At 27.2% G+C, this 26,214-nt stretch overlaps 3 protein-coding genes across 3 annotated transcripts; 1 reads left to right on the top strand and 2 right to left on the bottom strand.

The window, feature by feature from the left end:
- Positions 1 to 2,188: 2,188 nt before the first annotated feature.
- On the bottom strand, positions 2,189 to 9,929 carry LOC111038393 (protein takeout-like). The gene is made up of 6 exons (XM_022321467.1): positions 9,809 to 9,929; positions 4,950 to 5,042; positions 4,719 to 4,866; positions 3,155 to 3,288; positions 2,942 to 3,091; positions 2,189 to 2,782 (listed from the first exon to the last, which is right to left on the bottom strand). Exons 1-6 carry the CDS (start codon positions 9,927 to 9,929, stop codon positions 2,628 to 2,630), a joined length of 801 nt encoding a protein of 266 aa, XP_022177159.1. The 3' UTR covers positions 2,189 to 2,627.
- Positions 9,930 to 10,539: 610 nt separating this feature from the next.
- LOC111038394 (protein takeout-like) lies at positions 10,540 to 13,618 on the bottom strand. Its single transcript, XM_022321468.1, has 6 exons — positions 13,225 to 13,618; positions 13,073 to 13,165; positions 12,126 to 12,276; positions 11,766 to 11,899; positions 11,554 to 11,703; positions 10,540 to 10,752 (listed from the first exon to the last, which is right to left on the bottom strand). The coding sequence occupies exons 1-6, from the start codon at positions 13,328 to 13,330 to the stop codon at positions 10,601 to 10,603; spliced, it is 786 nt and encodes a 261-aa protein (XP_022177160.1). The 5' UTR covers positions 13,331 to 13,618; the 3' UTR covers positions 10,540 to 10,600.
- A 4,059-nt stretch (positions 13,619 to 17,677) lies between these two features.
- Positions 17,678 to 25,376, top strand: LOC111038395 (protein takeout). The gene is made up of 5 exons (XM_022321469.1): positions 17,678 to 17,924; positions 18,005 to 18,248; positions 21,826 to 21,959; positions 24,922 to 25,074; positions 25,145 to 25,376. The coding sequence occupies exons 1-5, from the start codon at positions 17,855 to 17,857 to the stop codon at positions 25,294 to 25,296; spliced, it is 753 nt and encodes a 250-aa protein (XP_022177161.1). The 5' UTR covers positions 17,678 to 17,854; the 3' UTR covers positions 25,297 to 25,376.
- Positions 25,377 to 26,214: the final 838 nt, after the last annotated feature.

The following is a 26,214-nucleotide window of genomic DNA, read 5'->3' as shown; positions in this document are numbered from 1 at the left end:
CTATTTAGTGGTATAAGATCCATAACCACCTCCACCATAGATCCATAGATAATGAAGATCTTTATTAATGTAATGTATGGTCCATAATATTCTACTTCTAATATTGTATGTTTTCTATAATTTTATTATACATCCTTATTTCGTTATTATTCAAAAGCTTATAATTATAGGTACCTAGGTACTTGACATTTTCATCAAATGTTAATTTTATCATTTTCTAAACATGATTAAATGTTCAAAATATTTTCGTTTTAAGTTATTTAAAAACATTTGAAATTATTTTTTATTTTTTATATAATATACCTGTCAATAAAATTGTATTCGTTGGGTCAAAAAGCTTGTGAATTGAATATAAGGTTCCTCTTAAGTTGTTATAAATGTAGTCGGTAAAATATATTAAAGATCCATAGATACGATTTTTTCAAAAATATTTTAAGTTCAAATTTTGACAACATTTATCAAAATCTCGAAAATGTTTAAATTTATTGTAGTTAAAAAAATATTTTAGTAACGGATTGAAAGTTTAAAACAAGGATTCTCATAAATACTGTAGGTAACCAAAAAATATATAAACACAGTTATTTTTTACAGACATTTTAAGTTCAAATTGGATGAAATTGCATATTAAAATCAAGGATAACGATTTTAGTTATTTTATTGTCATTAAAAAATATTATACGTGGGTATACTTCAGTTTTTTAAAGTATATTATTATATTGCAGTATACGTATACACACAATGAAATTTTAAAATGTAATTTTTTTGGAAAAAATGAATTTAGCCTACTGTGGTATTAACTATTAATGTCAATAATAGTAAAAAAAAATAGCTTTAATCACCATAATATCATAAAACATACCTACCTAGTAAAATTTTAAGCTGACAGACTCTTCACTCAGAATCATTTTTCGTATCCAATGATTTTATATCATTGAATTTAAATTTAACACCTTCATTACAGTGACTCTCTAAACACCTATTGTACAGCAGAGCGTTACTCAAGTACCTACCCAATTTTTTTTCAAGAAGGCAAAATTTTATTAATAAAATATATTAGGTATACATTTTATATATTTTCTAAAATTCATTAATTAGCTGATCCTGCACAGTAACTGTTACCTTTGAAAAATTAAATGATTTAAATGCCTGTTGATTTTTCCCCTTTTCTCTAATACTCCATTAAATGTGACCTGCACTGACTTTGTTCATAGTTATTTGGGTCGTTTCTTGACCAAGTATAAAGTACAGGTCTAAAATTATAGTTAATAAAATTAAGTATGATTATAAAAATATAATTATAAAATTTTATTTTCTATGTATACAAATATTTTAAAATCCCTTCTATTATTGCACATCTACAGCATTAGAGGAACCTGCACTATTCTAAATTTTAAATTCACACTTTTTGTAGTTTTTGAAAAGTAGCAATTAGTGAGAAAGTGAGTGATATTTTGATTTTAATTTTTATATGTGCAAATAAATTATATTATTATTCAAAGACAAACTTCTCCATCTTCTTTTGGCTTTAGTTTTTTAATTAGCACACATCACCGTAAATGCGGCACTAACTACGATCTGCTCGTCATCGTCACTATACTATATTATATTATATACATCCATTTTGGACTGACACTGATGACCTGCAATGGCGTATTTTTAACTTTTTTGTGTGGGGGGGGGGGTCCAACAATGTTTTTAATTCTGACATTTTTTAGGTATTGATATCAGAAAATTGTTATTTATTTATTGTTATACTTAACGTCTTTGTATAAATATCATCTACATTGTATCTATTATAATACAATATCAAATTAAAATTAAAATATTAATTTAGTTATCCTTTTTTTGGAGTTCGGGGGGGGGGGGGTCGAGTCCAGAACCCCTGGATCTCCCATACTGATGACTGATATGAATTTCACAATTATAATTTGTTTTAATTTTTGGTCGAATTAATCGGTGAATACTATTATAGGTAGTCGTTTAAGAATATTAGCGATGGCTTGGAGAGTATACAGTATACGATTGCCGAATAATCAATGAATATACGAGTCTTGTAGGAGCGACATATTATAATAACAACCGTCAAGTCAAAATACACGCAAGCATCGGCGAATATAATGATGTTCGCCGAGTACACGAGTTGTGTGAGCAGAGACCTGCTTAATACCTATATAGTTATAACAATAAATATGAAGTTAGGTTATTTATTAGTATTTTATACTTGTACATATGGTCGCATACGTCATGTCAGATATAATTTGTATTGTGACTGAAGGTCAATTTTTAGAACTCTATATAATATTTAGGTAGTAATTCATAATATAAATTCGCTTGATAGAAAAGTGAAAGGACTTAATTTGTTTTAGTTGAATTTTAGTTTGTTCGTCTTGCAATACTTAGGAAGTGTATCATTGATTTTTATTCCTCTTCATACATTTTTAATAATAGTAATACATATACAATAGTAACATAGTTGTGAAAATAAAAAGTACAAAATACAATGATTAAAAATTATAATCATGAATCACGAATATAATAATAATATAATTATAGGTATACGTTAAAATAATTCGAAATAGGCTATATGTACAACAATGCTCACATAATAATAAAGTTACATAAGTCAACTAATCGTCTTGTAGCCACAGTTTCGTTGGCATGTGACTAAATGCATCGTTCATAATCTGTTTAAATATGGTCGAAAGGTTTTCACCAATATTTTCTTTCAGACCATTTACCACTTCCAATGCGTTTTGGTTCAAAAACGTGTTGACAGTTCGCCCTGTGAAACAGTAGAAAACATGATCGAAAATACAAGACATTTTTACAGTTTTATAATACTATAAAATACGAACGTCATTTCTTTTTTTATACTGATTATGATTCATATTATATTGTGTTTTTACTCAAGCCAAGTAATTTTGTACGAATATTTACTTACCCAATACTTTGTTGCCATTGAACAAATTGTCAAAGTTGGCACGCATTGCAGCCAAGTTAAAGTCAACTTTCATACTGCTAGCCACCATTACAGTTTCGTTCATATATTGGGGGAAGTAGATATTTGTCTGTACGTGTGTAGTCACATTCTCTGAAAATTAAACAAGTTTAATATTTTCTACATGTTATGATTTAAGTTTTGTTTCATACTCACTTAAATATAGTTTAGCATCGCCTACACCAACCAGTGGTAACAATAATAAATTTCCTTTCAGATCGTATTTCGATTCTACTTTGATTGTTGGTATGAATAGACCAATGTCTAGACGATTTTTCACCAAGTCCATCCTAAAAGTATGTACAGTCATTACAAATCGTTTAAAATCAAATTTGTGCAAAAAATTGTTCGGGAAATATTTGAAATATCATTAAACGCATTACACATTCGTCACATTCGTTAATTTTATCCTCAACCACTGAGTATTAATTAGATGATTATGTGTAAAGTATACAATATATTAAACAGTATCTATATAAACCTTTGTTATAGATTAAAAGTAGATTTTTAAACTTTTTCATCTCATGGCTCCATTGTCTTTTTACAACACAATTTAATGGATTCTCAATTATTGGGATAATAAAGATGTATTATATAATGTTTGTATTTATGGAAGTTTATTTTATCATCGTTTTCATTAACATACTGTCATAATAAACATCACCATCATGGAATTATTAAAATATTATTTTTTCCTTCTGTGAAACTGCTCCCTTGACCAATAATCGTGATGCCCCTTAGAGCTGTGATTGTTGGAGAGCCCTGGCATGAAAAAGGAAAAATAATATAAACAATAATGATGATGATGCCGATTATTATCTTATTTTGTTCTAAAAGTAAAACTTTTAATTTTGGCTTTTTATTCATATTTAATTACATTTGTTGTTTGGTAATAATTTATGTATATTTTATACTTTTTAATATATTCATTTGTATAGATAAATGGAAATGTGTGTATAATGGTTGTGTTTTATACACTCTAAAACAACATAATCGAACATTTCATAGATTATTCTTAGAGATACCAGAAGAAATTTCAAGAATATCTACATACAACAGGTGACGAAGCACACATTTTATAGAAATAATATTTTTACTGATTTCTTAGGTACCTACATGCTTTGTAATATGTTAACTAATCATATATGAATGCTTTGTAACATAGTGCTGTCGCTATCATTAGTTTTTCACTGTATTAAGTTGGTTATAAATAAACCCATTTAAACCTTAACTTGCTTTATCATTAATAGATAGGGACAACTAAAATGTAGTGAAGAGACAAGCAAGTCGGGGGACGAAACATTTTGAATACCTACTTACCTTTAAAAATTGTAAAACTAAAAAGTACGTATTAGTATACAGAGGCTTTTGTTGTTATTTTTTTCAAAAAATTAATATAACAGTAATAATTTTACTACATATACCTATAATATATTTATATATATAACACATCTACCTAATATATCTAATGAAAATTAGTTGGGTAGGTAATTACATTTTTTTATAGTTTTTTTAGATGTTTTGTACAACATAATTTTATTAGTACACTTATGCAATATACATTATACGTGTATATATATTTTTTGATTTTTTTTACTTTATACTTGTATTATTATGCGTAGGTATAAATGGTACAACCAATATTATAGTAGGTAATTATTAGTTATTACCTATTTTTATAATTTGTAATTTAGTTTTTAAATTATTTAAATTGACATACTTGGTATACAAAGCGGTCGTATTACTTGGTCCATGTACAATAAGATTTGTGAATGCTCCGGATAATGTTATTGCCCCTTGGCCTTTAGTTAAAGACACTTTGTCAATATCCATTGGTTCGAACGGCCTGGTTCCAATCTCCGGTATTCCTAATCCAGAGTAATATTTTAAACTAAAGTTTAATAATTGTTTTTCGTATTACATTATATTTATTTGTACACAAGTATATTACCTTTTGCCAAGTAAGGAAACATGTTCTGAAAAGTCATACGGATACATTCATCCAAATTTGGATCTTTCTTTTTGCAAGCATTTAACCAAACAGCTAAAACAATTTAACATACTCATTGATAAAATAATAAATATTTTAATTCTTAATTGTTATCGTTATGGCAAGATGTCAGAAGATCTTTATATAAATTATATAATATATATATATTCATGATATTTTTAAACAACGAGTTAAGAAAACTCACTCTGCTGCAAGCTTGCTAAGTTGTCTGTTTCTAAACTTATTTTAATATAAAATTGAATACTTAAAATTCTAATTACTTTTTAAAATAATCAGGAAAACAAAAGTAGATAACAACTCTGGTGTGTACTATATAGTGTACCTCGTCATTGAGTATAGGCAGTTTAATGAACATTTTAAATTTGAATTCAATGATAAAATCATAGTTTACGATGATTCTGAGCGAAGATAACTTCTTGTCTACCAAGGTTACTAAACAGTTGTTCTAATAATAATATCAACATTTTAACAAATGTTTGTATTTTTTTTTAGTTTTTCTCGAATACTTTAAAAAGTGCTGAGAATTTTCAATTGACCTTCTAAAAGTACCGACTATAGATCCAATTTTCTACAAGAAATCTCCATCAAAGTTGACCATCAGAACATTTATTTTACTAGAAAGAGTCACTTAAGGCAAAAAAACACACATCATTGGAAAATAAATATACATTCTTCTCTCCGTTCAATCTAACACAAACATTCATTAAAATAATTATTTGGCAACCATCAAGGTAACCAAAATAGACCCTTATTTGATTTTTGTAGTTTATTTTATATAAATGTTGATAATAAATGTTCGCTCGGTCAAAATGCTTGAAAATGAATTATATAAGGTTCCTTATAAGCTGTAAATACTGGAATTTTTTTATGAACGTTTGAAATTAGAATTTTGACATCAGATTCGTGAACATTTGTATATTATTTTTAATTAAAAGTTTATATGGGAAACATTTATTATTTTTTATTCCCGAGGTTTGAAAATTCTACACAAGCTATTTTAAGGTTCTAAGTAAGTTTTTCTTGCAAAAACCAAAAATAAAATTTGATTATAATTCAAAATATTGTTTTGTGAGTGTCTGTAGTGAAAATTCTACGAGATATTCTCTCTTAAAATAACGATTTCTCATCAAACGATTTAAGTTTTTTATTTTATTGATATTACCTACTTATAACTTAATATAGCTTGACAATAAATATAAATACATATTACATAACAATATATTATTACGATTTATGAACGATACAGTCGTAGCTAATAATACCAAAGGTTATAAATTAAATTTAAACTAATGAAGTAATTATATTAGAGTTGATATTTGCTAACGAAGATAATTAATATTTGTGAGTGTGAAAATATTAAACATGAATAGTCTACGGAGAAATAATACCTTTTGCGATAAATGTATTAAGTACGCAAGAAGAAAGAAGATAAGTGAATTTCAACTTGAAATTGATTGTGATATAAGAGATGATTATTTTGTGAAGGTGTATTTTGGTTTTTCGTTGCTTATTTAAATAATTAAAAGAGTGGAGTAGGTTGTGCAGGATACCTACAATCTTCAAGCACTTGAATTTCTATACAACAAGTATCAAATTATTGATTCTTTAAACGGTCAAGATATACCCAACTATGTATAAAATATAATTTTTTTTTTTTAAAAATATGCAGGAAAATTACACGAGATATGGATCCTTAATAGTATGTTTCCTGGGGTTCTTCAAATTTTAACGGTGCGTAATTTAAAATTAAACTCAATTTATTTATTAATTTGTGATACCTTTGGTATACGGTTTTAAGTAAATACATTATTATGTAACCGTATACTTTCATCATGTAAGAAGTTGTATTGACATAATGACGCTATTGTTTATGATTTGACTAAACTGTATTTATTTTATAATGATTTTGATAATATTATTTAAGGAGTGAAAATGTCTAATAAGTAATAGGTACATTATATAGTTTATAGCTACAGAGGTATGTGTCCAACGAGTAATTTTATATAAATTCAAACTGTATAGGTAAGTACATCACAAATGATTTGTTATGTAGGTATAGTAGGTACCCATGTAATAATATTATATTATTATTATACATGTATGCTTTATATAACATAATTAGGTATTTAGGTATACCTTCCAGTACGGAATCCGTATACTGTCTCTATGATTGTAAGTACCTACCTATTTTTGTAAGTACATATCTTTTTCACGGATTACGAGATGCTCTGCGTCGAGTTTAGGCATTACATAAAAATAATAATATACCTTATATACCTATAAAAACATCGATAAGTGTTTGCGTTTGTTCTGCGTAGGTGCCTACGTACCTAGCCCCAGTTACCTCCTAATATCTAATCCTCGTTATGTTATTAATATTATTATAAACTACAATATACTTTTAATCCCCTTCGGTATATTATAATATAATATTATTATTATGTCTTCCGAAATCGTTTTCATCCGCATAATCGACCGTACATACATGTATAATATTATAAATGTATAATTACGTATGTAATAATATATGTACGGTTGTAATGGGTATAGGTAATAATCTTTAAATTATTATCGCTACAAACTCGCGCGTCGCCGGACACGTGTGGTTTGCTTTCACTGGGACTGAGCAGGACCACATAAAAATACCGAGAAAAACGAGTGAGAGAGAAATAGGAAATTTTTTTTTATTATTATTACAGACGTTTCGAACGCACTTTCATTAATGAGGGCGCTTACTTAATGGGTCGGTCGCCGGACCAGCAGCAGGTTATAATAATAATAATAATATAATAGTAATGTGTCCGTCGCTCCAAGGCGATATTTTATAATAATAAACAAACAAGTAACAACTACAATATTATACGCGCTCACGACAACGACGACGTACACATATTATATTTATATTATTATTATTATTATTATTACCTATACACACACATGGCCGCCGCTTGTGCGCGCAAAAAAACATTCGTTCTTACATAATTCGATCGGGTCGCGATCTTGTGCGGTGGCGTCGACTGTATAGTACAACTACCAGGTATTATTATATATTATATAGATGTACATAATATATATTATAATACTCGCCATATAGGTATAGGTTAATATTGGTTTATTACTTATTGGTTATTACATATTATGGTTATTACTTATACACATATATATTATTATATTGTAGTGGCACCTATATACGTACCTACTACTTGTATATAATTATATCTATGTACCTACTGTGTACAATGTACATTCTGCAGTGTCCATATATATATAAATACAATACCTAAGTTTATGTATATAACATATTATATATTATGGAACGTGTGTGCTGCCAATGGTTTGCAGTGTTACGTAATCGCTGTACGTTATTATTATGATTTAGACGGTCGAAAAAACGAAACATTAAACAACAACTATTTTTGAGTTTTCTCATAAAACGATACCTATATTGACCATAATTCAATTATTGTTATAATGAAATATCACAGGCGTATTGTTTTATTGGATAGAATAATTCCAACAGGAGCCAGATCTGGGTGAAAAACATCTGACGATCATATTATTATGATGCACACGACCTAGTCGTGCACCGGTTCATTCGTTGTCGCCTTGTGCGTTATGTGTAAACCGATCGTTTTTGACCTGTTTAGGAAGTAAATTCGTGCGCGGAATGCTTAAAGAAAACGTGGACGAGCGGGGTTGTTGCGAAACGCCACTCGGGGTCGGCGGCAGCGGCAACAATATAATATAATTGCTCTCGGTAAACACCCTGTCAAATTGTGCTGTATCGTCGATCGCTTTTTTAAAGTCGTTTTACGTACAATTATGATGTACGTTAATGACACGAATTTGACTTCGCGTTAAAGTCTATATATAGACGGTTGACGTGATATAAGTCATATTATACACAGCAGCTCCGAGGATATGCAAATCCGACTTAAAAGTATAATGTATAGGTATGTTTAAATTACGGAGTTTGTGAGGGTTACACCTGAGATTTAAAAAATAAATGCATTTCTAAGGGAAGATCGTAATATGGTCCGTCGTGTAACGCAAAACAATTTCGATCATAACCTGCAACGCGCATTCAATATGTGATACATTTTTCAATCAAAAATAATAATATACAGAACAAATACTAGTAGATCAGTCAGGTTAAATGTTTCAATTAAAGTCTGACAATTAAATTGTATCAACGCCCGATTAAAAAAGCATCGTCCAACGAAGTCGAAACAAAATTGTAAAATATTCGTGACTGGAAATCTATACAAAAAATATAAAAATAACCGTACAGCAACTTAACGGGTGTATTCCTCGAAAATTGGGTACTCTCAGTGGCGTGTATCATAAAAAAAAATAGGTGTTGCTCAAATAATTGTAGGTGACCTACCCCTCATAATACTGTTAAACCGGCCCATAAAATGTCCTATTTTTCTTCTGTAAATACCCACCCACCTACATATTTAAGGTGTTGCCTGAGCAACACTTGGACCCTAATTACATGCCACTGGGTACACTATATAGGTAACTCAGTTATACTCATATACTTATCACTTATATTATACCCTTGCAGTACCCTATACGTATTTTAGAACTCTGTTTGCGGGAGATTGATGATCATTGGAGCCTAGTGTTTTAGGTCCCACATACTGAATTCAAAAATATGTTTGGGTTGTACTTGTACTGAGTAATACTGGTAATTTAATTATTAGGTGTACTCTACGTTTTCACGGATACATAACATTACCATATTATGGTATATTATTTACTATAATTATTAATTAGGTACTATGAATCCTTACGAGCAGTTTGAAGTGGCGGTATCTGGTCTTGTTGAATTGGCTTTTGGTTTCCACTGGCTTGGACCATCACTATACAACCAAGGGTTGTAGCGCACACGACTATAGCCGTAAGAAGCAGCATCCTGTTTTGGTCGGTCGTTCACACTGCAGTCGTAAGTATATGTCGTACACACACAAGTGGTTGGTGATCTCGGCTAAACGGGGATGTGCGGTGTTTTGTTATTATGGCAAACGAAACACAAAAAAAAAAACGGTACAAAATATCCTCCAGAAATCGTCCGCGAGAGAAGGAAATAAAAACAGACCAAATCTGTGCTAGACAGCGGACACACAGAATGTTGGCGTAATACTTGCGACCGGCGTAATATTACAAGCGCCGAAGAAGACTAGTTTGAACGTGGTCGACAGAGAAAGTTTTTATCCGTCGGCTGTCCGTACGTCCAGTACGTTTGATTGGTCTACGGTAAATGTATATATATGTATATATATATATGTTTATTATTTTTTTTTAATACCGAATTATCGAGTGTATAAGTACCTACTATGTAACATACTATAGTGTAACGAAAGATACAATTTAAAAAAAATAACACGACAAGTAGGTATTTGATGTAGTTAAACATATTATTCGTTGTAATTGAAAAACCTTATATAGGTATGACGTTAAAAATAAATAAATAATAATAATAATAATAAAAATATAAATATGTATAAAAATACTTTAAAAAAGAACACCAAATATTTACACATAATTTATGGATTATTTTTAATACCTACACAATAATAATATACTTAAATTAGTAGAAAATCTTCCATTGGGTATTTGTGATACAATTTGTTGGCGAATTTTTTGAATAAATCACCAATCGTTTCTTCGAGAATAGGTTTGAATTCTTGAGCAACATGTCTCCAATTATCATTTAAAAATGTATTCATCGCTTCACCTGGGCAAATAAAATGATGATATTAAATAAATATTATTAATAAAAGTATATAAGTTGTAAATAGCCAACAAAAGAGTCGTTTATATTTGTCTTTCAATACATTTTCTCATTGATAATATTCTTATATAATTATATATCTATCCGTGTTCCGTATAGATTTTCAATAGCATTAACGAAAAAATTAAATATAAGGATAAATAATATAAATATACTATTAATATATACATTATTATTGTTGTTAATATAAAATAAAATTTATTTGAGTATAACTACACTGTCTACACTGCATATTATTCCGTTTATCATAATGTGGATACTTATACTTATATACCTGTAAACAAAATTATTTAAAATTCTTTTAATTTGTTTCAAATAATATTATGCGTTTTAAAAACATTTTATTTTAAATTAATGTATTTATTTTGATGTTTCAATGTGAGGCACTGGGTTGTTATTGCCAAGTCTTATTATTATGCATCCGTGACGCATATGACACTGCACAAACATAATAATAACACTTTTCTTATTAACGAAGTTTTCAGATTATAATATATTTCATGTCAAATATGAAAACTAATATACAACACTTGGATTAAAGTTATACCAACTTCAGTATTCATATGTAAATCATATACAAATGAATAGGCATAAATATTTAACGTTTTTCAATAAAGATTTTATAAATGTGTATCAATACTCGATAAAACAAAATTAATTTTTATTTTATATACTTAAATTTATTGACGTAGGTAGAAAACTTAAGTAAATTACAGTTATGACTTATGAGTAAGTATATATTACCAAGTTCCAAGTCGCCTTCAAACAAGTCACTGAGGTAAATACTTGCATGACCGATTTGAAAATCAATGGCTACATCTTGGACATTGAAATGATTTCTACCTTCAATTTGAATAGTGTTACCTTGGATGAGAACATTAGCCTCAATATTTGCTAAAACACGAGGAAATCAAAATTTAATTTAATAAAAAAAAACCAGGGTTGAAATGACTTACTATAATTTCCCTCGCTTAGGCCATGCCCAGAAATAGGTAACATTAGAATTCTGCCTTCGATCGAATAATTGGCTGTCATATACAGATGAGGCAACCATACTTTAATTCGAATCCTTTCTTTTTCCATATCCACTCTGAATAATCATAATAATAAATAAATGATTTACACAGTATTGAATTATGTATCTTTAAATAGAAAGAATCATTTGTGTACTTATATGAAGTAAGTATAATGACTATTATTAGTAACTAAAAAAATTATTATAATTATTATAAAAAATACAATGTACAAAAAAAATAAAAGTTAACAGAAACCATAAAAAATATTCTAAAATACTTTATATTAACTTTATAACTTACTTGACACTTTTTAAAATAAATTGACTCGGTCCATACACACTGATGTTTCGATATATTGACTGTACACTGACACTTCCTTTGTTGCCTTGGTTCATCACAATTTCAGGTATGTAAAGTGGTTCACATGAGGGTATAAATAATTCCGGGATCCCTGATAAACACATTAAGTAGAATAAAAATATTAATGCAATTATATTGAAAGAAAAGTATATAATATTTATTATTTACAACAAGATGTTGATCGAAAAAGGTTTATTATTGTTTCATTAAAATCATATTTTAGTCCTCAATATATTAATTATTTGTACATTTCGTTGATTCAAAGAAGACCTTTGATCTGAGATTCTTTAGGTCTTCAAAGAAATAAATCGTCTTATTGTGTTATTAATTTGATCGGTAATACATAAATTAGAATTTTCCAAATATTAATTTACACTTTAATCCATATTTTTTTTTAGTAAGTATTAAAACATCAATGTTATCTGTTTTATCTTTTTTCTGTGATAATATGATTGAAGTTAGACGACCGATGAGCCATACGTTTTGTTCTCTAATTTTTTTATTACGAAGTATTAAAATTTAAAATTAATACTGGTTATTAATTATTGTTATCAGATTAAAAATGTAATGTGGCTAATTTGAAACGAGTATTTCAAATTATGTAAAATATGAAGACGGTGAAATTGGCGTGAGAAATTTAAATGATGAAAACATTGAAGTAATAAATAGACTCATGCGATTATAATTTAATCGGTATAATATAATACATAAATATTATATATTCATGGATTATGGCCCTATTCAAATTTTAAATCACCAAAATTAAAATAAATTTGAATACGTTTTTAATTTTCAGCTCGTGGCTATGAATTATTTGAAGTGAACTAATAATACGTTTTTAATATCATTATTGATATGTGACAAATACAAATAAATTAATAGTTTACCTCTTGCCAAGTATGGCCTTAGGTCTTCGATGGCGCATTTTATACAGTCGTTTAAATTTGGATCACTCCGATGACATGGTCGTATTATTTTAGCTGTAAAAAAATATTGTTAAACTTAATTATTTTTATTACATTATTTGGATTAGTCTTACATAGTTTTGTTGACCGTGTATGATCGTAAAAATCATTTTCAGAATGTATGTTAGTCATACAAAGTACAAGTGCCAAGAAACACAAATTATAATTACTACTAGCCATTTTCTTGAAATTAAAAATGTAGTCTTTACTCTTCAAACATTTAGTAAGAGTGTAGACACTAAAATAATAATCTGCGAACCCGTATCTAGGTATATACTATACCTAAACGTGTGGTTAAATTGTTTTGTATGCAAAAAACTATTGTATACAAAACAATTCAAGTTTTCCGCGTTTACAAAGGTATATATAATTGCAGATGATGTGTATGATTTTTAATTTTTGTTTACTTTTATTAAAGGTTTTGGTTTAGTTAAGTTCCGCGTTGTTCAAGCGACAGACGTGTCATTTTATCCAATATAAAGAATTAAACAAATTTAAAAAAAAAACAAATTTAGTTGTCTAGATAAAAATCAATTATTATATTGTATATTTTTATAATTAAATTATGTTTTTTTACATATTGCTATGCAATTTCAAACGCATGTAATGTATTATTATTTCAATATAATAACGATTATAAATCACCTGATTATATTCCATTAAAATGTTTTTAATATAAAAAGTTCTATAGAAACATAGTTTCGCTTTCAATTTTTTTTCTTATCAGTCTAACCATAACTATATTTATATGTTTAACGTTAAATCATTATAATATTGTGCATAATATATAATAATACAAAATATTAATATTATACATATTACATTATTATTATATTACTTAGAATTATTTATTTATTTATTTTTTGTTACATTTTATTGGTAGTTGGTATTTAAGTTTTAGTGTTGGAACTTATATATCATAATTGCTTATAAATAATAACATGCCAATGTGGCAATGTATATTTATAAAAACAGTTTTTCATAATCAGATGTTTTAATTTGGACAAAGTATTGGTAGGTTAGAATATGGAAATGGCATTATATATACACATAGATTGTACATTCAAAAAATATAATTAGTGTAACTTATAAGTTTCTTTTCCCTATAAATACTAAGTAGGTATTATTTAACTATTTAAGCATAAAAAGAAAGTTTTTCCTTATCATTCCATTAAAAGATGTTTGGATGTTGCATTGTAATTACCATTTACCGTCCAATATTTAAATATCAATAAATATATTGACATTGAGCAAAATATTTGTTAGTCAAGCAAGATTATAAACTAGATTTTTATAATATCATTAAACTTAATTTTAGTTATAAAAATAATTTACTTCTATAGAAATGATTGGAAGCATAATTTAAATCGTTATTACTTTTTAAATTCGTTTCCACAATAATTTATATATATATTCAAATGAAGATAAGCAGTATTTTATAATTTCTTGATATTTTAAACTGCCTATAATATAGTTATTTTAATTGTTATAAAATATGAGTTTATTTTCAATATCAAAACAATAGTGCCTACACAATTTTAGATTCTGAGCGGAGTGATGAATGTATTGATTTTACAATGATGCGTGTTTATTATTATTATTGTGTCAATCATCACCTTTTGTGGCATTAAAAATTTTTCGATTTTCTACCTAAGCATGCATCTTTTCTGGTAGGTATGTAAATCTAGTAAATATGTGGGGGGGGGGGTCAAAAGAAAAAAATCCCTAGTAATTTTCAAAAGCACCTGGAAAAACAATCAAATAACTGAAATTTTTACACAAAACCAGTTTTTGAAAAAAACGATTTGATATTTTAGTCTAACTCGAATAAAAATAAACTTAGATACTCAAAATTTTCACTGAATTTTAATATCACCATTTTCTATACACATCATAACATTTTAAAAATATTTTGATTATTTTTGAGCTATTTATTATGATAAGATAATTTAGATTTGTATTAGTTTTTAAAATGTATTGTCAATAAAAAATTGTATCATGTAATTTGATCTGTGTACATTGTACCTACCACATTTTGAGAACTTTCATTGCACTAAAAGTGTACAATATTAACGAAAATGTCATTGTAAAAATGAAAGTGTATTATATTCACATGTACACCATAATAGAAGTCTGATGAAGGTATGCAGCTGCACTATTTCATATTCTTGTAGTTATAGAAAGTAGAAACGTAAAACTGTATGTTTTTTTTTATTCCTGAGGTTCAGGTTCTAAATGATAAAATTATTGTTTTTCCACAACTACCATAAACGTTGCTTATATAAGTCTGACAATTTACATTTAATCATTCAAACAATATGTATGAGGAATGCTTATATTTTAATCACCTAAAATACATTCAAGGTTATAGTGTGTAAGAGTGTAAAGAAATAGAAACTTTATTGATTGTTTACTTTTTAAATGTTCCAGTCATTCGTATTTTTGTAAGTTACTTAAGATGTACAATAAACTAGCTATACCTACTTAAAATTTAAATCGTATATAATATGCTTTTGACTAATAATATATTATATATTATTTCTAAACAATTGTAATTATTACCTATACGCTACCATTTATTAGTTATTGAATATGCACTTGGCTTTGCAATCCCCCTGACGTTTGTTTAAATGCTTTTTATATTTGAATTCTCTTGAAGGCATAACTGTCAGGTTTTTTAAAAAATTATTCTTATTTTTATAGATTTTTATTTTTATTTTTTGTCAGCATTATTATAAAGCATTGAAAAATATTTTGAGAGTTTTTAAGTAGGATTTTTATATAGAAAAATCAATGTACAATTTACCTATAGGTATGATAAATAATAGATGACAATAATTTAAAAACGTAATATTTATGTTAAATTTGTTAAATTGAAGGTCATTAAAACGTTGTACCAATGTTTTATATTTGTCTTCGTTCAAAATCTAAGTGAATGTAATGAAATATTATATATGTGCAATAAATAATAATAATATATTATGATTATTGTTAAATACTAGGTATCGAAATAATACTTAACTTTCCACTGACGGAAGTTTCATCAATGATGATGTACTCTTCAGCAATTCAATAATCATGTCTTCCTATCGCACAACACTATTATAGTATTATATTTATTTAAATTATTATATTCTTAAAACAGATTATATAACACGATGGTAAATGATAAACGTCTAAAAAAAATTGGGAAATTACTAAGAAAATTCTTAAATTATTAAGAAAATACAGTAGGTACCGAGCATAAACCATAAACCATATACCTACTAACTACCTAATACCTACAAGTTTCCCTTCGGGCTATCCAAACGTAATGATATGATTTCTAATAATTAATGTTTCAAATAACTATTTATCATACATTTACATGTGCTATGTGTTGCAAATTTTCATGAGACATTATAATATCGTTAAGTCGTTTTAGTTAATATGTTGATTGTTATAGGTATTCCACATTACACATGAGAGGTATACAAGTATGATTTTAATAGAAGTGCTTAAGTTTTATTATTGCTTCTGCAGTATAGGGCCTAAAGCAGAGGTCTTCAAGCCGCGGCCCATCCTGTCATAATATGCGGTCCACGATCACATTTGAAATTTAGCATGTATATTTTCTACTTCGATAAAATTATAACGGCTAAGCCATTACTATCGAAAATATGCTATCTATGTATGTTTTAATAATAATAATAATTTGTAATTTAAAATGTAATCATAAAAATTGTAGAAATAAAACTGAATTTTTCTATAAAATACATATTTTTACTACGAATGCGGCCAGCAAGATTATTAAAAAATAATACGCGGCCCCGCTGCATAAAAAGATTGAAGACCTCTGGCCTAAAGTATTCATGCCCTAATTTTATATTATCTATCGCTAAACAATTATTATTATTCAATATTAATCACTGTAATCAGACAATAGATTAATTTTAACAGTAGGTATAAATGATGTATAATTTTCTTAATCAACTTCCTATTTTTAATTTGATAATTTCTAAATGAACAATACAACACTAAGTATCTGACATCTGTCTACAAATATAAATATATAAATAAACAATTTTGGTTACTAAAGAAAAATTTATCGCAAATAATGCAATTAAGTACCTGTCTCAGTTTTTAAAATTGCACTGAAAATTCTTCAACAAATTGTCATTATTGGGGGTGTTCCTTGTTCCCACCGAGATTGACTTTTCCGTTTACTGAGTGCGCCAATATATATTATGTATTTCTATTTTTTTCTTACTATAACATAGTTTAATATTGTCAAAAATATTTGTTTTGGTAAATTTTTTCAGACGTATGGTTTTAGTTACTGTATTTTTATAATAACTCCTAAGGCGTTAAATAGATAATGACCTTAATAGATAATAGTACCATTTAGTCACTCATAATGTGTTTATTCACTTATGATTTTGACTTAACCTTGACGATGGCTGAAAGGTATATTATGCATTATATGAATTATGATTGATACCTTCATCTTGTAAATTCTAGTCACACCGTGAGTTCTATATTGGGTTCGCTCATTTACCTGACAATACTCAAGAGGAATATACCAAATTGATGACCTGACACAAGGCTATTTCCAGTACCTGATTATATATAAACCCGGCCACGGTTTGACGAACACCCCACAAATTAATAAGTCATTGGTAGAAAGTGATTGGATTTTATCTAGCTCTTTTATTTAAGTTCAATATGGCAGTTAAATTAATAGGATTTGTATTGTACATAACCGTGATTAGTGAAATACGTGGCCGATCATTGCGTATGTATATTTAAAATTTAAAATTTATTGGTACCTATTGATTTTGAAAATAAAAAATCAAGATCAAACTTCATTTTCAGCTTCATACATCAAACCATGCAAGCGAGATGACCCTAATATTAATGACTGTTTAATTAAGTTGATGGAAAACATTAGGCCTTATATCAGTAAAGGAATGCCAGAAATGCACATATTACCTTTAGATCCAATGATGATACCATCAGTGACTTTGAAACAAGATTCAGCCGGTTCAGTTAATTTCGTTGCATTGTTTACAGATTTGAAGGGTTATGGAGCAAAAAATTTTCAAATGCAGAAAATCAAGTAAGTGTTTCAATGAAAATACGTTAATAACATACATATATTTTTTCGATTTTTATTAGTTTTTATTAAAATTAAAATCGATAAAAAAATTTCAGCTAGGTCAAAAAAATTGAAAATATAATAATAGGTTCCTCATAAATTGTTGTTAATTTAAAAAAAAAGTCGAGAGTAGATTAATAATATTTTTTCATGGGCGTCTGAAGTTCGAATTCTGATAAAATCCGTAAAAATTAAGAAAATTTGTAAATCATTTTGAGTTAAAAATTTATAAAAAATTATTTTTTATTTATAAATATTGCAGAATACTTGATCTAAACCTTCGATTCTAAGCTCTGAAAATGTAAAACAATATTTACTTTAAGGTTTCCTACATAAAGCAAATGAAAAAAGTTTACTGGAAAGTCAAATTAATTTTTTAAGGTAGACTTCAAATGTATTACCCTTAAACTAACCAATTCTTTTTAATGATTTTCTTATTTTTCAAAAACTACTATCCACGGTTACTTCAATTTTTCATAAAATATTTATATTTTGTCAGTTTCCATACATGATAAAATCTTCAAAATATTTCGACTCATTTTAAGATGTTTTCGGACATTTTCAATTTTTTAGTTTTTTTTCTTTTATAAATTTCAATAAAATGTTATTTGTAGGGTCAAAAAGCGTGACAGTTAAATACAAGATATCCGATATGTTCTTACAACAGCAGTTGAATTTTTTTAAAAATACGTTGGCACAATTTTTTTTTATAGCATTTTAAGTTCAAATTTTAACAAAATGTATCAAATTGAAAATTAACAAATTATTTTGTATTTAAATATTTATAAAATGTTCAACTTTTATAGCTAAGGCCTAAGGATTAAAAATTCAAAACAAAGTTGTTCATAAATAGTTAATTCTGTAACCAAAAAATCTAAAAATATATTAACACAGTTTTTTTTTATAGTTATTTTATGTTCAAATTTGGGCAAAATTACATATTAAATAACCAATAATAATAATGATTTAGGTTATTTTGATGTAATTTAAAAATATTATTCGTGGGTATATATGATGCTTTCCGAGTACTTTTTGCAAAAATGAATTTATATACTCGTGTTTAATATTAAAATAAATTATTTTAATCACAATTATATCATCAAATATACTAAATTACTGATTAATATTATAGACCGTCTTTTTCAAAGAATCGTTTTTCGTATTCAGTGATTTGATATCATTGAATTCAAATTTAACACCATCCATTACCGTTTCCCACTTGTAATATACTGTACAGCAGAGCGGCATCCACTTATCAGCTTTTTTCATTTTGTTTTGTAGTTGATGGTAAGAATTTAAAAATTATTATTTTTTTACGAAGACATAAATTCAGTGTTGTGTAATAGCTAAATTTAGTTAGATAAATTTATCTAGATACCTTATCTAGATAAAACAATTGTATCTTTTATCTTATCTAGATAAATTACACAATTGGTATCTACCTGTCATCTAAGATAGAAAACTTCGTCATCTAAATTAATTTATCTAGATTGTTCACGAGACGTAATCTGAAAAATATACGAACATTATGTTTTCTGATATTATTTTTAAAATTGTATAATATATTATATAATTAATTAATTATACGCATATATTTAGTTACCTAGTATTATTATTGTCATTTGTCGCTAATGTGCACCACTTTTAAGAAATTAATTAATAATAATATTGTATCGTTGGTCGTCGACAGACGACTATAGATAAGCTAAGCTTATTATATAATAATATTAAATAATTCAAGTCGAAGGTCTAAGAATAACCTGATAGACGATAGTACTGGGAAGTGGGAATATTGGTATTATAATAGTTTAAAAATACCAATAACTAATAAGAATAAACCACCAGCTCCACTCAGTCCACTCACCATTCGCCAACAGCATAGGCGCAAATCACCCAAAAACATTAGGGGGGCTTAAGCACCAAACATTTTTGAGGAAACAGACCAAACTCGTGAGGGGCTTCGCCCCTCACACACCCCAATAGTACTATACCATATATTATTATATAAATAAAAATATAAAATAAAAATCAAACAAACTAAACATTTTATTATTATTATTTATTTATTAAAAATGTAAAGGCAACGTGCGCTTATTTTCAGCAAACTTATTTAAAATGATGTCTTTATCAATGACTAGATCGCTCTCAATATGAATTATCGATAAGTCAGATAGTCTTTCCTGACCCATCGTGGTACGTGTCCAAGATTTTATTCTTCTCATTGCAGAAAAGCTTCTTTCACAAGAAGCAGATGATATCGGCAAAACTAAGGCAACTTGAAGTAGCTTGAACAGATTTGGATAAACAGTCTTACTGATTACCTGTTTTAGCTCTTTTAAGCCAAATTTGTTACTAAGTTGAATTGCACAAAATTATTTTAATCCTATTTTATGGAATTCCTCACTGCGGGTCTAATTAAATAAAACTATATACCTGTAGTGTCGTTGCGGTCGGTCTGCGTAGATTATAGATACTCCGAATTTTATTATTTACATACCTATATGTTTAACAATTTATTATTTCCCTTTAATATCATAATTTCACAATTATTATGATATTATATAATATGTTTTATACGTCATTGCAGTTAAATATATCCAGACGTAAACTCGACATATACATATTATTATATTATAAATAATTAAATAAATATAAAACTGTTTTTGAATTTTTAATAAATGTAATTAATTTGAAAATGTGATGGTAAGTACTATAAGTTATAATCACGGGATTCGGGGTGCTAGCATTAAAATTCAGGGTGCTAAGCACCCTTAGCACCCCTGCGATTTGCGCCTATGGCCAACAGCCTTTATTAATCAACCACTGCAAGTTATAAATATTTTATTTATTATTATTCATTGCCTATGGAAAAAGTATCATACCATCATAATTATTGAGTATTGACTAATGACTACATTCATAACCGTCCGCGTACGCTGTATAGTACTATAGTCTATTCAGTTTATTTTTTTTTATAATTATTCGTTTAAATAGTTTATAGTAATTTAAACTAAAATTATGTATAGTTATAAACTTATAACTCATAATTGTATTAATATTTTCTACAAACCTAATATAAAAATAAAATTTAACAAAATCATATTTTAAGAATATCATTTATAAAAAACCATCTCACTTTCATCTAGATAAAATTGATTTTATCTGTATCTATATCTAGATATATTTTAATTTATCATTATCTATCTCTATCTAGATATATTTTGAGTTCATATATCTTATCTATATCTAGATACAAAAAAATTATCTGAGCACAACACTGGACATAATATTACATTAGCTTCAATCTTTCTGTTAGCTAGAGAGGTCAGGTTAAGAGACTATTAAGCACTGAAGTGTAATCATGTGGTGACGTGACTCGAGGTTTCATCTTTAGTACAAAGTAGCAAACCTTAAGAACTTTCGCTGCACACGTTAATCGCCACTTACGTTATCAAACTCAAATTGATAAAAAGTGTATAGTGTTCATTTAAATATAAAACAATTATTATTAGTTTACAAAAATATGATTTTTCTACAGAGTTGGTTTCAAAAACCAATCATTGGAGATCGACTTAAATTTGCCTTGGTTCAAAATCGAATCCAGGTACGAAGTCAATGGAAAAATATTAGTACTGCCTATTAAAGGGAATGGCAAATTCGTTGGAAATTTTAGTAAGTTATTGAAAGTAAATTATATTAGAATTTAAAGATAATAATATATTCATTGCATAAACAAAAATATATATGTTATATGTCAGTATAAATTATTGTAGATTATATTCTTTCAGTACGCTTCTTGGCTCTTTTGGCTCTTAAATATTAATCTTACTCGTCAAGAATAAGGTTTAGTATTAGAAAAAACACATTAATGTCCCACTTTTGAATGGTTTAAAACTATTAATAGCTCAAAAAGAGTCAAAATATTTTGAAACTTTTATCAAGGATAGAAAACAATAAAATAAACATTTGGTGAAAATTTCAAGTATTTACGTTATTCATTTTTGAATGATAACAAAAGAAGAAAGTCGTTCCATCAAATTTTCGGTGTAATAAGAAAATGTCTTATGAATCTCTTATTTCTCTTGATCTCCTGAATGCACTTACTAGATTCACTTTCCCCAGGAAAAACTTAAGAGAAAATATTTCACTGGCGTAAAAGCTATCTAATAAAAGCGATAATGGTAACCATAGTTTATTATTATTACTTGGTGTTATGCAATATTGCAACAAACAAAATAATTATACCACTTTAAATGATCGTAAGTAACTAATTAATGGCCAAATAGTACATAGATATGATACGAACGTGCGTTGTGCATTGTAGGGGTGGGGAAATCTAGGTCAATTTCCTCTTTTCGTCGATTTTTAAGAAAAAATTCTTCTTGTACATCCTGTAACTATTCCCACTAATAATTTATGATGATGATGATGTGCATATGGCCGTACGATATCTATAACCTTTTATTTAAATTTGAGTTAGACCATCTTACAAGTAATCTTGCATGTATTATATTTTAAAGTCTTAGGTATTAAAATCAAACATTTTATGAATATCGATATTGGTTTGAACGTTTTAACATTAGGTTCACATGTATACGATCTTACAAACAGCTCTTTTCATTTATTTATCTTAAAAAGAATAGCTAGTTTTAAATTATATAAAAATATAAATTACAATTAGCAGTTTGGGTGAATACATTTTTTACTAACATAATAAAAGTTTCTTATAAATTATAATGTATTCGAGCGAGTATGATACAATTTGAATAACAATTTAATATCTTGACCTAAAATATTAACTAACATTTATAAATTAATCAATTGTTACGTCTATACAAATTATTGCATATTAACTGTGAATTAAAAAAAAAGAGAAAATTAGGTATAGCCGTGTAAGTAATCAAACCACAGTAGATGTCGGGTGTACTTCGTCATTGTAATCTATGTGTTACATTTGAATGCAATGATTTATCATTGCATACATAAAATTGATCTGAGCGAAGTCAGTCTATTACTAATTTACTGCAAATATTACTAAATATATATTTAAAAGTTTACGTTTAAATATCAAATTTCGTTTCAAAAAAAGTGTTTTAAAAATTGTTTTTAGATATTTTAGTTTCAATAAAAACTACTTATAACAAACCATATTGTATTAAATAGAAATTGAATATTTTTAAAATGTTTAACTAATTACACAAAATAGTTATTTTGACAAATTTCGTCAAAATTTTAACTTCAAATGCTTTTAAAAAAATCAGTATTAGTAATATTTTTTAATATTTATAATAATAAATTATGAGCAACCCTATAATAAACTTTCAATCTTTTTGACTGGTCCAATATTTTTTAATGTTACATAGAAAATATTAGACATTTGAAATGTCTACAAATAGTTCAAAAAGAGTCAAAATAATGTATTCTATTCTACGTATGACATGCCAATACAGACTTTTGGTATATATATTTGAAAAACTACGGTTATTACTTTTTTAATTAAACAAAGTAAGAACATTTTTTTTCAAAAATCGGGTGTTTTGTTAAAAATTTTTCTGTTTTTTTAAATTTTTTATTTTGCATTTTCCTAATTACCAAGAAAAGTAGGTACTGGGAATTTTTACTTTTGACTTCCTAAAGTTCTAATTATAGATTCACATTCCCAACAGCATTATATTTTCTGAGAGGATTAGAATTGTATCAGCAGCACAGACCCTGATAATTTATATTTTAAGCTAAAATATGATAAAAATACCGGTAACTACGGATAAAACTAGGGGGATAAGCCCTCCTCTCTAATTGCGCCTATGCACTTCTTATACTGTATACGTCTCATGATTGGTAATAAATATGAATCTTGTAGTTGATAACATTCTTACAAATCTAAGTATCTATAATCTAAAAACTCATCAGTCCGAGGAATTCGCGGACAGTTCCAAGTTTGTTAACAAAGAAGATGGAAAATACATTGATAAAATATTGACCAACATTAAAACATTTAAAAATCATTCACTAAACGCATTGCACTTTTTATCAAGTCGCCCAAACCTAAACCGTTACACATTAATAATTGATAAAACAAATAAAATAATAAAATTGATCTTTATAGATATTAGATACACCGTGTGTTCCTAAACTTTTGCATATTGTTATCAAATCTATCGAGTTTCATTTCAGTCCATCCGTAAAATAGCAGATTGCTAATAAGTTAATCGGCTTGATTACCTCCCCTCCAGCGGCTGACTGATCTGATGAATTTAGGAACACACGGATACTATCTGCAGAATGGGGTGTCAGTAACAAAATTTACGGATGAATATAATATATTCATCATATTTATAATATCGTACATTCGTACATAGTACATACTACATACTACTTAGTTTTAAGGGAAAATAATAAAGAAACTTAATGTACATACTAGATAAATAAATAATATTTACATTCTATACAAAGTAATCTTTATCTATCTTATATAGGTTATAGGTATTATACCTAGGTACCATACTTATCTAACTATTTAAAAATAAATAATATGTTTTTTATTTAAAAATCAAAACTATACTGCAGTTCAAGTATAAAGTTATTCACTCGTCATAATTAATTTAAATGTATAATTATTTTTATGTTTTTTTAGCTAATGCTGAAGCAAAGATTAAATTTGATTTAAAAATTGTTAAAAAAAAGAATCACAAAAACTTTTTTGAGATTAAACAAAATAAAATAAGTTTGGAAATAGGTGCAGTAAAATTACATTTCAGTAATTTGTTCAATGGCAACAAACAATTGGGTAAGAATTTTGAGCTATAAATTATACCCACTCATAAAATTTGTATTCTGGTAAATTATTTGTGTTTTAGGTGATCAATCAAACCGGTTTATAAATGATAATTGGAATGACCTGATGAAGGAGATAAGGCCGTTACTTGAAGACACTGTTGGTACTATAGTTATGGGTATTATCAAACCAGTATTCGAGACATTTAGTATGGACGATCTATTTCCAGTCTAGGCGACTAGATGATAGAATGTCTTTGTTATTTTAAAAGGAAAAACAAATTGTGTTAAATTATACATTTAGTGTTATTAATATTACATCTTAATATCTTATGAAAAAAATATATCCTCGCATACGTTCTGGCCATATCGTGGTGAATAGGAAATCCCCTTAAATTACCCGGAAGAAAAATATGCAATAAAACACTAGCTCAATAATGTTCCTTGGCCTATCTAGTGACTAGGGTTGAGCATATAACTACTTAAGACATCGTGTGAGAACAAAAACAATCAAATCTGTTGTACATTTTTAGTAAAAGTTCAGCTATATGAGGATAAATGTATTGAAAAATATTGAAAAATAATATTAAAAAAGTGGTTAAGTGGATGTCGCTCTGTTATACAGAAGGTTACAAGTGGATACTTTAATAGATGGTGTTAAATTTGAATTCAATGATATAAAATCATAATACCCTAAATTACTAAAACGATTCTGAGCGAAGACGGTCTGTCAGTCTATAATATTACTTGGTAATTTAGTATATTTGATGATATCATTTTGATAAAAATAATGCATTTTACTAGTAAGCATTAGTACTACGCAGTAAAATCATTTTAGCCAAAAAAAAATACATTTGAAAAGTCATTATGTGTATAAAATATAATAATATAACTTAAAAGTATCAATTATTTACGAATAATATTTTTAATTTTGCAACAAAATTACATAAATCATTAATTTTGGTTATTTAATATGTAATTTTGTCCAAATTTGAAAAAAAAATTGTACTTATATATTTTTAGATTTTTTGGTTATACCTACCTGCATGGAACTTTGTTTTAAATGTTCAGCTATTAGCTATAAAATTTGATATTTTTAAAATTTTTAACCCAACAATTATTTGTAAGTTTTGAATGATATGAATTTGGTCAA

The sequence above is a fragment of the Myzus persicae genome, unplaced genomic scaffold (genome assembly GCF_001856785.1).
Source record: "Myzus persicae strain clone G006 unplaced genomic scaffold, MPER_G0061.0, whole genome shotgun sequence".
Classification (NCBI taxonomy): domain Eukaryota; kingdom Metazoa; phylum Arthropoda; class Insecta; order Hemiptera; family Aphididae; genus Myzus; species Myzus persicae.
This window is presented reverse-complemented; position numbering and strand designations above follow the sequence as displayed.

What these genes read in the sequence shown, in the direction of transcription:
- LOC111038393 (XM_022321467.1), bottom strand. Translation starts at nt 9,929, where the DNA reads ATGCTGCTTCTTACGGCTATAGTCGTGTGCGCTACAACCCTTGGTTGT. An exon ending in GTTTCCTTACTTGGCAAAAG is followed by an intron (nt 4,867 to 4,949) that starts GTAATATACTTG and finishes ACTCTGGATTAG; the next exon opens with GAATACCGGAGATTGGAACC. An exon ending in ACGACCGCTTTGTATACCAA is followed by an intron (nt 3,289 to 4,718) that starts GTATGTCAATTT and finishes ACATACTTTTAG; the next exon opens with GATGGACTTGGTGAAAAATC.
- LOC111038394 (XM_022321468.1), bottom strand. Translation starts at nt 13,330, where the DNA reads ATGGCTAGTAGTAATTATAATTTGTGTTTCTTGGCACTTGTACTTTGT. An exon ending in AAGGCCATACTTGGCAAGAG is followed by an intron (nt 12,277 to 13,072) that starts GTAAACTATTAA and finishes TGTGTTTATCAG; the next exon opens with GGATCCCGGAATTATTTATA. An exon ending in CCTAAGCGAGGGAAATTATA is followed by an intron (nt 11,704 to 11,765) that starts GTAAGTCATTTC and finishes CTCGTGTTTTAG; the next exon opens with CAAATATTGAGGCTAATGTT.
- LOC111038395 (XM_022321469.1), top strand. Translation starts at nt 17,855, where the DNA reads ATGGCAGTTAAATTAATAGGATTTGTATTGTACATAACCGTGATTAGT. An exon ending in AATACGTGGCCGATCATTGC is followed by an intron (nt 17,925 to 18,004) that starts GTATGTATATTT and finishes CTTCATTTTCAG; the next exon opens with CTTCATACATCAAACCATGC. An exon ending in CAAATTCGTTGGAAATTTTA is followed by an intron (nt 21,960 to 24,921) that starts GTAAGTTATTGA and finishes ATGTTTTTTTAG; the next exon opens with CTAATGCTGAAGCAAAGATT.